Genomic DNA, 12855 nt, shown 5'->3' on the forward strand with positions numbered 1-12855 from the left:
GGGGTTCAAACACAAAACGATTTAAGGGTGAAAGCACTGCAACACATAGTTGAAATCCGGTACAAATACAGCTCAGAATGTATCTTGATCACATAAAAATTCATTATGCAAGGTTATTGTCCAGAAGGTCAACACTATCACTGTTATGAAGGCACAATTTTTGCATTTGTGACTTGTCTGAAGTTTGACCCTCAGGTACAGTGTACTGCTTAACAAAAAGCTTGATTCAGATGAGATTAATTTGGCACAATCCCCTGTAGGTTTAGTTTTTAAATAAAATCATACTTGGTGTTTGTGATGGATGATCAGCTAGTAGTGCTACCTTGAAATCAGAAGAGAGAAAATTATTAATGAAGAAAAGGCCAACTTTAGGGGGTGTATATCGGTACAAATAGCCGAGATAGTGGAACTCTGCTCTTAGATGGCAACTCATGAAATCCAATAGATGTTGCTGGGACAAAGCACTGAAATATCTGACTGATCCACTAAGGTGTAGATGTTTAGTTATATAGTGTTGATTTTCATTCAAGCTGTTTGAAGTTTGAATAGTTTATGACACTCAGCTAGCCCTTTGGTGTGTGGTGCTGATTTTTAGTCTAGCTGTTTGCATTTTGAATAGTTTATGATTTTTAGCTGGTTGTTAGGACATCAGTGTGATGACAAATAGGATAAATAGAAGATTTTGTTCAGCTCTCAATCCAATAACAGAATGTATTATGACTGAGTGACAAATAAACAAAGAACAATTTCTGCTGACATTGATGACTAGGTAATACTTATGATTACTGGGTATTTTCTTAAAGTTTATTAAAAAATACTAAATTGTTCTTATTCTAATTCCATGCTGATGAATATTTTGGTGATGATTTTTTTTTTATATTAAAGAAGTGACGTCATTGTAAGTGACAAGATATCTACTTGATTAGATCCTTCCGTAAAATAAAAATGTGGGGAAGCAGGGACTTGTTTATATAGGGATTGGAAACTCTTGATAGATATCACAATCCCTGTCAAGATTGTGCATATCGAAAAAATTGGATGAGATTTGTTGGGAGTGAAAACAAAGAAAGGGATGTAAATTAATGAGGGTTGAAGATGAAATTGATATCAGGTAAATAATTTTTTGAAAATTCTAAAGAGATCATCTGTGTTGTATCATTGTTCTGGTAACTGACATTTAAGTTACAGAACTTCAGTAGTTGATAACTGGTCTTTTGCTTGACAGGATACCTTTCTGTATGAGGCATTTATCGCATGTTATAGGACATACTTTATATCTTATAATAAATTGCTGTAAGATATTTTTCATTAGCTGAAAGTTTGAAAAGGATTGGATATGTAAAGTTTATGTTATTAAATTTTAAAGTTAAAAAGTCAGTGTTGCTTAAACAATTAACCACATGTAAAAAGCATCCTGGTTTGCTTGCCTTGGTAACTCCATGTGAGAGCTGTAGCATATTCAGTAGGGTTGTTTTGCTAGTTATAAATACTGAATGATTTACCCAATTAGCATTGTGCCATGAGCCATATTGTTTTTGGACTAACATATGATACAGCATTCAGTAAACATTATTGTTCTTTTCATCTTTATGTAAGTGATAGCTTTTGTGTTTTGTCCAAGAGGGTCTCTTAAATAATTGTTGTGGAACAATGTCGTTATGGAAATTGGAAATTGGACTGACTGCTCCTGCCTTTATGTACTGTTATACCCTGCAAAGATATATATGAGGACAAAATAATAATAATAATAATATTATTATCATCATCATCATCATCATTGTTGTTGTTCTTGTTCTCATGTTTTTGTTGTTGTTTTTATCATCTGACCTTTGTATGATTTATCTTTGGAAGTTGTGGAAAGTCATCACTGCCAAAAATATATCATTTAAATAATATAAGTAACTTTAAAATAAACCAAGAAAAGCTAACAATGTAACAAAAATGCTTGTAAAAGAATAATATTAAAGCTCAAACAATAAGATTAATATTCAAATAAAACAAGGGATGCACAAACAAAGCAGACAAATGTCAAAAGAAACCAAGAAAATATGAATGAAACAAGCAAACTTCAAATGAAATAAACTGTATTTAAACAGTAAAATCAATACTCAAATAAAACAAATGAGGCTCAAATAAAACAGATATCTACAGAAACAAGCAACATACCAATGAAACAAGCAAATGTCACATGAAGTAAATGATAATTTACTAAATTTTAGTTTATGCACAACTTGATCTTCAGTTATTTTAGGTACAAATTGCCAGTTTTGCAGTGTGCTTTGTCTGATAATGACTATTAATGGAGGAATTGGTGGTGTGTTAAGCTGATGTAATGTTGAATTAATAATCTTAGCCGTTGGCTAATATTTGTATAGGGGTGTTGTACAGTGTACCTTGAATTTGAGAGGCAGACAGGGAATATGCAAGAGTAATTGCTGCCTTTATGGGGCTTGTTGGAGGATCAAGTGGGGTGGGCATGAATAGAACTTTTCTTATACTTGAGCTGGGATCAGCCCAGAATACACTATAATGCTGGGATCAGCCTAGCATAGATTTACTTGAAGATGGGATCATCCAACCAGAATACACTTTTATGCTGAGATCAGCTAAGCGCAAAGCATACCTTAATCTGGGACCAGCCTAAATACATTCAGATGCAGGGATCAGCCTAGCACTTATTTTACCTGAGCCGGGATCAGCCTGGCACAGATTCTGCTTGAGCTAGGATCAGCCTAACACCGATTCTACTTGAGCTGGGATCAGCCCAAAATACACTGTAATGCTTGGATCAGCCTTGCACCGATTGGGAATCATAGTCTTGTACATTCAGATTCTTGACCATGAGTATCCCCTAAAGAGAGAGCCAAATATTTTAAATATTTTAATTAAGTATTAATGTTAATTTTGTTATGATGTTAATGTTGTAGAATATTGGTAATAATGAATAGTGGCTTGTTTGAGAGAAAGGAACAGTGAGTGAGAGAGAGAATGAAATGCATATACTCGTGTATCCTATATTTTCTTACAATACATGTATTAAATCTTTTTTCTTAAGTGCGGTATTTTATTCTTGCATACAATGGTATTTACATGAAAGAAACGAACACAAGCTGGTTAAGCTAACATAAACTGATATAAAGTAACAACAGAAATGTCAGTAAAAAATCCCCATACATATACAACACCCATGCAAAAACACTATTGAGAAATGAAGGAAACACAATAGTCAAATGATCAATTTTGTTGAAAGAACAGAGGGTGCTCCTGCATTGTAAGGGGAGATTGCAGCCAAGAGCACAAAGTATTTCAAAATGGCACATGACTAAAATATTTTATAATTTAAAAATGGTACTGGCCTGCCATATTATTATCTGTTTGCCCCAAACTGGAATGACATTCTATTTTTTAATATGAAATAGTGATTTATGTTATCACATGAAAGCCACTACTGTATAAACCGTATATAATGGGAGAGGTACAAGAGTTTCCAGTCACTATATATATATGTCACTACATAAAGTAGACTACTTCTCGCATAAAATGTGTAGTCCTTCTTCACATTCTGACATGCAACAGAATTAGCATGTTTTAAGTTTTACAGGTTCCCCATTGCAGCTCCTCATTTTATTTCCAGTCTATGATTTGAATGGTGAAATTTGTCCAGATTTTGATATTTTGAATTTGTAATATACATGTATTCTGATTTTATTGCTACCATTATTTGGAAGAAATCACTTAAAATATCATTTAAAATATTTACCATACCTTTGTATAAGCTTTTTCTTCTGGGTATAGTGTAGTTTTGGTTTTGACAGTGTGTAATTATTATTCCAAACAGTCCCTCACTACAGGTCCCTTAATTAAATAGAGAATATTTGCTTGAAACAAATGAATAATCGATATATTTCATCAATTGGGTGAAAATAGTTTTCCACCCACAAGATGAAATATAACTTATTTATGCTTAAACATATTGGCTTGAAAGATTTACTGTAAAAGAGATTGAAGTAGCAGAATTCTTACTGGATCACACACGATGTCTGTATTTTACCATGTATGTATTATTCACACAAAAAATATAAACAGTTACATAATTCTCCTCCCCAGTTCAAATTAAAGTTTCACATCATTGGAATCAAACCCAAGTTGTCTACTTAAGCATCTAAGAATAACTTTGAATTTCTTGGTTATAATGTTATTGGTTTCTGTTGTTGGCCAGTGAAAAATTATGATATTTTTTCACTCCAGTGAAATATCATGATTGTTTCTCAGAGAAAACCCATCATTCATGGTTTAGCATAAAATAAAACATGGCTTCCCTTATAACGTGAGCTTGATCATGGATCTCATTTCATTAAGTCTAAGTGAAATTTTATGTATCATGCATTTCATTCTAAGTATAAGGCAGTATACTCTATGGCTTCTATAGACAGCATTATAAGAAGGGAATACTGTATCAAGTACTTCATTGTAAATCTTATTAAAAGGCAGTTTACTCTGGCAACCATGGACAGTGTTATAATGAGGGAGTACTGTATTATGTACTTCATATTATGGCAGTTAGGCTGGTATTCTCTATGGATGCTGTGGACAATGTTATAACCAGGGAGCACTGTAATAATAATAATAATAATAATAATAATAATAATATAATAATGTTAATAAAAATATTTATCCAGGGTGACATTATTGCTGCCTGTTTTAGGCTTAACACTATTTTTTTAGCACTCGATAGACTATAACTGGTGGAAGAAGAACCTGGGAAAACTCGGGGAAGAACCACCAACCCTCAGGCAGCTAATGGCAAGCTTTTTCACATGCCCACATTGGTGGAGCTCAAGACTCAAACTCGCACGGATGGAGATGAGATGGCAGTGATCGGTAAAGGCAAACACTTTAGACCTTTTATCCATATCGAGCCCAAGTTACTGTAAACAGCAGCAAATTGACATTTTGGCTCAGCAATTAAAACAAGTATTTGATACTTGTAATTGGTAAGGAATCTACAAGGTTAATATCAACTGCATAAAAAAATATAAATATAACAGTTAATACAATGTTTCCATGGTTAACATACTGCTATTACATAGATATATCACAGCTACCATTTACAAATATTATGCAGTTATAAAATCAGGATTTTCTTATTAAAATATCAGCAGAGGAATCATTTCATACAAGCTAAAATATTAGTTGTTTAATATTATGCTTAAAACTGTTCCATAAAATTTTACCTGCATAAGCAAACAATTGAAAATAATCTGTCTCAGCATTTTGGTATATAACATGTGGGAAAAGAACTCTATTGTACACTTTTATGATCAACTGATCCAACATAAAACTTCCTTTTTAATGTTTCTTTTTTTATAGAATATTTTATGAAGAATTTTAAAGAAAGTGGCTGGATGCATAAATTTGGTTTTCTGTAAATTTAAGCCAACTTTTATTTCTTGGACACTGAAGAATGCTTCAAACACTTTGGAAATCATTTATGTATGAAATAAAAAAGGTAACATTTTGAATTGATCCTTAAAATCCAATGCAGTATCTCTCCAACAAATCAAGATAGGCTTGTAATCTACTGTTGAAATAGCATATGAACCATCTCATAACATTCATTTAATTTTGGGTTTAAGCAAGACTGATCAATTTAGATGACTATCTGTTTCAGTACTACACCCTAACAAAAAAAGGTCATGAGCATTAATTATGAACTTGTGCAAATCTTGATAGTTTATGTTTAAAAGGCTGCAGGTTACAGACATATACTGCTATATAAAGATAGATAATCAACATTCCCTATCTATTTTTATGAATAGGATTTGTTACTGGCAATCAATGTTTTTGTTGTGACAGATCATGATCTGGCAGGTATGTCTGAGTGGCCAGCAGGGATGAGATATATGCAGTTATTTACAAAAATAAAAAAGTGCATGAGATTGCTTTACATCCCATTTTGTTCCTAACAAGGAAAAATCCACACACTTGTATAAATAGTATTCACCCATTTTTCTTAAGATTTGTAAATACATTTTGATTTAACAATGTTATTACTGAAGATTAATTGCTTCATGTGCAAAAATTTTATTGCATTAATGCTTTTATTGAGTTTTAATATCTTGGGATATCTTTTCTTATTACTAAAATTTAAGATGTAACTGAAATAAAAATTGATATATTTGTATTCATGATGCCTTCATTTTCAGATCTTTTGAGATTTCAGCTTGGGATGGAGGCTGTAAAGCTGGAAGAGTTGCTGGATAAACAACATGTGGTCCTACGTGAGCACGAGCCCCTCACACTTCTCCTCTCCCTGATCCCTCGCAAGATCCAAAAGGGAATGTTAGGGGCCCATACTCAGCTGAACCTTATCTGTATTGATGCAATGGAAGATTTTATCGCATTGGGCTCCAATGCTGGAATACTGTTTCTGTATGACAGAAACAAAGGCTCAATTGAGAGGCTAAAATCAGAGGTTTGCTTGAGAGATTTTCTATCCTGGGGGAAAGTTGATGTGAAAGAAATGTTCTCATCCTTGCACATTTTATTACAGTAATGATTAAGCCAGTAATGTTAAGTACACTCATTAGAAGCATTGTAGTTTCCTTAGATGCTGTATCACTAAATTTCTGTCATGTTTATATCATGCTTAATGAATCACTAGGAATATCAAATTGTGCACTTTATCAAAAGTTGTTTTGTTTTTGAATTATTAAAGATACAGTGTATATTTTTGGCATGTCATAATAATTGTCACTTTTTTCTCTCCTGTCATAGACCAGAAGAGCTTATGGGATGGTCACTTGTCCATCAACCAATGTCCATTCATCTGTTAGTACAAGTTAGTTATTGCTACTTTTCCTAAACTACTTGGAGGATTACTACCAAACTTTACATGCACATATTCATGACATGGTCTAATTGGTTCCTGTTATCGCTACTCCTTCTGAATAGATGGTCATATCAGCATGGGGACTTTACTAAAAGACCTCATGATGTCTAGTCAGTCTAAAGTGAAAATGGTGCTGATCTGATGTCCAGTATGGATGGTCATATCAACATGGGGTTTCACTAAAAGACTTCTTATTGTGTATTCTTGGTCCAAAGTGAAAATGGTGCTGATCTGACGTCCAATATGGATGGTCATATCAACATGGAGTTTTCATTAAAAGACTTCTTATTGTGTATTCTTGATCCAAAGTGAAAATGGTGCTGATCTGATGTCCAGTATGGTTACCTTAACAGCCATCTTGAAAATCTTGTTATTGCTACTTCTCCTGAATGGATAGTCATATCAACATGGCTTCCACAGTGGCCTGCATGGAGATCATATCACTACTTCTCTAGAATAAATGGCCATATCATCATGGAGTTTTCAGTCAAAAATGTTTTGCAGATTATATTGAAATGGCATTGATCTGATGTCCAATATGTGGCCATCTTAAAAGTCTTGTTTTAGCTGCTCCTCATTTTGATATGGGATTTTCATCAGAAGAGTTCTTTTGATGTCTATTTAGTCCTAGATGACAATGACTGACCATCAGTATGGCCACCATGGTGGCTATCTTGAAAATATTATCTCTACTCCCAAAAATGGATGTCTATATCAACATAGGGTTTTCACCAATCGACTTCTTATGATACCTAGTTGGTCCAAAATGAAAATGGTACATTTTTGTGATTCCAGTATGGCTATCATGACACCTGTATTTAAAATCTTGTCAGTTCTGCCCCTGAACAGATGATCATTATTTGATGGGATTTTGACCAAAAAGTTCAGTGATGTCTACTTTGTCCTAAATGAAAACAGTGCAGATCTGACATCCAACATTTCAAGCACAGAAGCTAATTTGAAAAGCTTCTTATGTCTGAAGAATATCAGAGATAGTTTCAGCAGTTAAAAGAAAGATGTTGTCTTATCTTGAATTCCTGAAATTCTTTTCTCCCAGTAGAGTGTCAGTCCTTTCAAGGGACTCTTCTTATATAATTGTCACATGTTTAATTTCAGTCCAGTAATGATACAGTGACATGTGTTAAGCTTCACTACGGGCTTGACTACCAAGTGGCATTTGGAGTCTCCACAGGGACAATTTACATATTTCAGCTGCCTTCTATGCTTATTGGTCATTCCAAACAGGTGATTTCATGAGATTTTAAATAAAAAAATTTTTTTAATTGTATTCATTGTTCTCATACTTAATCAGAGTTTTATATGAATTTGAAATACTGATTTTACAAAATGCCTTTGAGTTGACTCAATGTTCATCAACCTATTTAAATCATTATTGTCAATTGTAAAATGATCTGTTTCAAATTAGTCAACTAAATAGGATTTTTTCATGTGTATAACAAAATGAATTGTTATGGCATCTGCTAAGGACTTGCGTAATCAAATACATAAACCATATTCATGATGCAAATCTTTGCTTATTACCTGCTTTACAAGATGTTACAATTTAATATCAAAATTGATGCTTGGGACAGTCAAAATCATATTTATTGAATCTCTGTAACAGTGACATTATAAGCACAATAAATGCTTGCTTACCTTTTTAATAAGTGCATTATAAGCACAATAAATGTCTGTATAACAAAGGGTTTATAAGCAAAATACATGCTAGCATATATGTACAACAAGGGCTTCATAAGCAAAAGATATTTAGGAAAGAGAAGTTCATAGTTAGCAAGTCTGTGCAACAAGGGGTTTGTAAGCTCAAAACATGTCTGCGTAATGAGGAAATTATAAAGAAATGTTAGCATATCTGTAACAAGGGTATCATAAAAACATGTTATCATATCTGTGCAACAAGAGCATTATAAAGGCATGTTAGCATATCTGTGTCACAATAGCATTATAAAGACATGTTAGCATACCTGTGTAACAAGAGCATTATAAATGCATGTTAGCATATCTGTGTAACAAGAGCATTATAAAGGCATGTAGCATATATGTGTAAAAAGAGCATTATAAAGGCATGTTAGCATATCTGTAACAAGAGCATTATATAGGCATGTTAGCATATCTGTGTAACAAGAGCATTATAAAGGCGTTAGCATATCTGTGTAACAAGAGCATTATAAAGGTGTTAGCATATCTATGTAACAAGAGCATTATAAAGGCATGTAGCATACCTGTGTAACAAGAGCATTATAAAGGCATGTTGCATATATGTGTAACAAGAGCATTATAAAGGCATGTTAGCATATCTGTGTAACAAGAGCATTATAAAGGCATGTTAGCATATCTGTGTAACAAGAGCATTATAAAGGCATGTTGGCATATCTGTGTAACAAGAGCATTATAAAGGCATGTTAGCATATCTGTGTAATTAGAGCATTATAAAGGCATGTTAGCTTATATGTGTAACAACATTACAATGGCATTATTACTACAGTGTCATGAAATAGAGGCACAAACATCAAAGTCAGTAATATCAGCACATCATAATAAAGAATCACCATGGGTCCTACCTTACACTTGCAATACTCGTGATCGGGCTCAAGGGGATTAAGGGAAATAATGTGCTGAGTGTGATTTGGTTTTTTTAAATGTAGCTTTAAAGAACATTCAGTCATATTGCTACAATATCTGCAGTTTGGTAGTTTAAAGTGATGTTTTGCACTGTGGCATTATGCCACAGACATGTAGCATCATGTCCAACCCAGTAATATTATCCTCACACCAGGTTGACCAGTCCTAACACTAACCTCTTAATGCTGAGCACCTAGCAAGGCAGCTGTTAGTACAATTTTTATGCCTTAATATGACTTGGCCGGGGCTTTCAACCCGTGACCTCCTAAATCCAATGCAGACACTCTAACCACTAGGCCATCAGAGCAGTAAAGGGAGATAATTGTTCATTGCTTGTTACAGTAATTGCAAAGAAGTGTATTGCATGGGTTGATAAATAAGTTGCCTGGTAGCGTCAACTTAAAGCTGGGCATCCAACTAATTCAGAGTCAAAGCCCAGACTGGCAAGCAGCTTTTGATTGCAGTGGTTGAAAACAAGTATTTTTGCCAGGATACAAAAGCAATACAATGGGGTTATATGTAAAATGACAGCTGTAAAGTAGATTTTATATTGCTCAATTTTACATAATTTTCAAAGCTCAGATAATGAATTTTTAAGTAACATTGATTAGTTCAATTTGAATTTCCATATTAGACCTTTAAGTTGGAGAACAAACTATTTTATGGGAAACAAGATTTTTCAACTGTGGGTGACCTTGCTTCATCATTTTTTCTAACCCTATATTGCAGAGGTTTAAAATCTGTCAATGTGCTTGACATGTCAGAAGTGCTGATAGAACATAAGAAATCCTTTTAGCTTGAATGTTCTAACCTTTTTAATACTGTTGCAACATAGATTTTTGACACATTAAAGCTGAAATAATGAACTGTCACATATTTGATAGTACATGTACTATAACAGTTATCCTTGAAATGATTTATCTAAATTATTTCATTTATAGAATGTATCAAAAATCTTATCAGAAAGTTGTTTTCTCTGCAGCTTCTGCGTGTTGTGGTTGCAGACCTTCACACATCACCCCTGACAAGCATTGCCTGGAGTCACAATGGTATGAGGGTCTACAGTGGAGACAAGGCAGGACGTGTTGGGGAAACTCAAGTGGACTTCTATGAGGTATTCTCTAATTTTCAGTCTTTCTGTCTGTCTGTTGTTTTTTTTTTTCACCTTCATTTAAGTAATTTTACAAAGAGGATTTTCTAATCTAGACTTTATTTGAGTCCGTGATAAGCCCTTTTTCATTGAATTCACATGGATAAACATCACTGTTTCTATCTGTTTCTGTGCTTCAAAAATCCTGTTAACACTATGGAGGACACAAGCAAGAATAATGTTTACATCTTGAAAGATTCCATGGTGTCATTTGGATTTTCTTGAGATTAATAAGTGGAAAATTCCATTTATGTAAGGCAGTTCTGTACCATTGAAACTGACCATTTTGCCTCCATTGGGTTCCACTCTGCAAGTCTAGTTTCTGCAAGTTCCCCCACTCCCAGTCTTTATGAATGTGATAGTTGCATTGCACTTCAGGAAGGGAAGTTTCCTATTAAGACTGGATCATTAGATAAAGGTTGGTAGATGAATCACATTTTTGACTTCTGTGCTAAAATGGACCCAGTCTACATCAAACCTAACAGGTATACATCCCTAGGACAGTAGCAGCTTCTAATCCGTTATGGGAGCTGATAGGTCTAAGGTTAAGGTGTCTTGCACTGAAATTGCAATTTTTGTTACACACACATGCTCACATTTCAAGCAGAATTGAATTGGGAACTTTGTATTTCATATAGGGTCAAAAATTCAACCATCTAGGTGACTTGAGATTAGATTTTGACAAGGTTTACACATAACAATATCAGGTCAAATCATTACAGGTCATGGATTTTTTGAAGTAAAATTATGTTAATTTTAATTTTGTAACAGTTTTGGGATGTAGTGAGAAAAATAATCAGCAATTCTTCTGCTGGACATTTTTTAACAGGATCCGGGACATGATCACATTATATCTGGAATTGCTTTATAACGAAGGAAAGTTGAATATGCTTTTGATAAATAGCTTGAGGATATTTTTTAAATGCCCAACAGTGACAGTAGTAGGGTCATTTACTGTTACTCATATCCATCTCTCTGTTCATCATTTTGCATTTAGGTCCATTTCCAAGCATTGAGGTAGGGCATCCAATTTTTATGAAGACACTCTAAATTTAAACACTTTATTCCGACTAGGCTGAATTCACAACCTTCAGCTGAGAAATACAAGTCTCACATTGTAATTTTTCCAATCTGCAACATTGTAATATTTTAGGGTCAATGCAAGTCATCAGTGTTGCTGGTTGAACCAAACACAGAGATTGTCCAGCTGTGTCATGATCACAAATCTGTTCTAATTTCTACCTTGCACCGCTGTGTCATCTGGCCAACATCCAGTCAGAAGCCAACCAGCAATGATGGAGGATCTGGATTAATTCAAGTTGGACAGAAGGACAGAAAAATGTACGTATCTTTAGAGAATCACCCAAACATTTACAGTCAAACCCAATTATCTCAAACACAGTCATCTCAAGAACCCAGGTATCTCAAGCATTTTGGTCCCCACACCCCCATAAAAAAAGCCTTCTTTGTTATGCTAATTTTTCCTACTTATCATAACAACTGTTAAGTCAATAACCCCATTATATTGGGCATAAGTTTTGGTCCAGAATAACATGTGGACCAGCTTAATTCAACAAAATGCAAATTTTTATGTCAATCTCAGAGAAATTTTTCCACTACTACCAGTACCTCGTTCTCACAAGGATGGAAAAAGTACCAAATTTTACCGGTACAAATGCTAATCAACCAGTCTCATCAATGCATGGTTTTTCACTTGCATAAAGTGGAGAAAATCATGTTGTAAACAATATTTTACAGTAAGAAAATTGAATGAATGCGTTTCTGACCTTTAAAGTAGCTGCGTTCATAAGGACAGCATCACATGTCAATACTGCGACAATATAGTTTGTTCCACACAGCATTATATTTTGATTGTCAGGTTACAGATTTTAGGCATACCTGTGTACTAATATCAAGAGAGGGACCATTTTCACTATCCTTTGTTCACCTAAATATTTTGCTCTTTATTGAGCAATAATACATTAACTTATGTAATGGCTTAGAAAAAATTACATGATATTTAATGAGTGCCAAAAAACACGAAGTTTGTTAGTGAGCACAGCACACCTGAGTTTCTAAGTCGTTGATGCAAGTGAATTATTGAATACAATTAATATGTAAACATGCACTGAACTATTTATGATATAAATAAAGAAACATTTATTTGCACCTG

The 12855-nt window shown here is 33.9% G+C and overlaps 1 protein-coding gene across 2 annotated transcripts in view; it reads left to right on the forward strand.

The window, feature by feature from the left end:
* LOC149804784 (tectonin beta-propeller repeat-containing protein 2-like) overlaps positions 1–12855 on the forward strand; it is a 75431-nt gene that overhangs the window by 7747 nt on the left and 54829 nt on the right. The window contains exons 2-5 of one of the 2 annotated variants that reach the window (XM_089944563.1): positions 6207–6475; positions 8009–8137; positions 10515–10646; positions 11836–12023. In XM_089944563.1, coding sequence (XP_089800689.1) covers positions 6230–6475; positions 8009–8137; positions 10515–10646; positions 11836–12023 — 695 coding nt within the window. In that variant the 5' untranslated portion in view covers positions 6207–6229. The remainder of the gene's footprint in view (positions 1–6206; positions 6476–8008; positions 8138–10514; positions 10647–11835; positions 12024–12855) is intronic. The other variant, XM_089944570.1, reaches the window with a different exon arrangement.

Source organism: Sinohyriopsis cumingii, chromosome 2, assembly GCF_028554795.1.
Source record: "Sinohyriopsis cumingii isolate HCF-2022 chromosome 2, ASM2855479v2, whole genome shotgun sequence".
NCBI classification, from domain to species: domain Eukaryota; kingdom Metazoa; phylum Mollusca; class Bivalvia; order Unionida; family Unionidae; genus Sinohyriopsis; species Sinohyriopsis cumingii.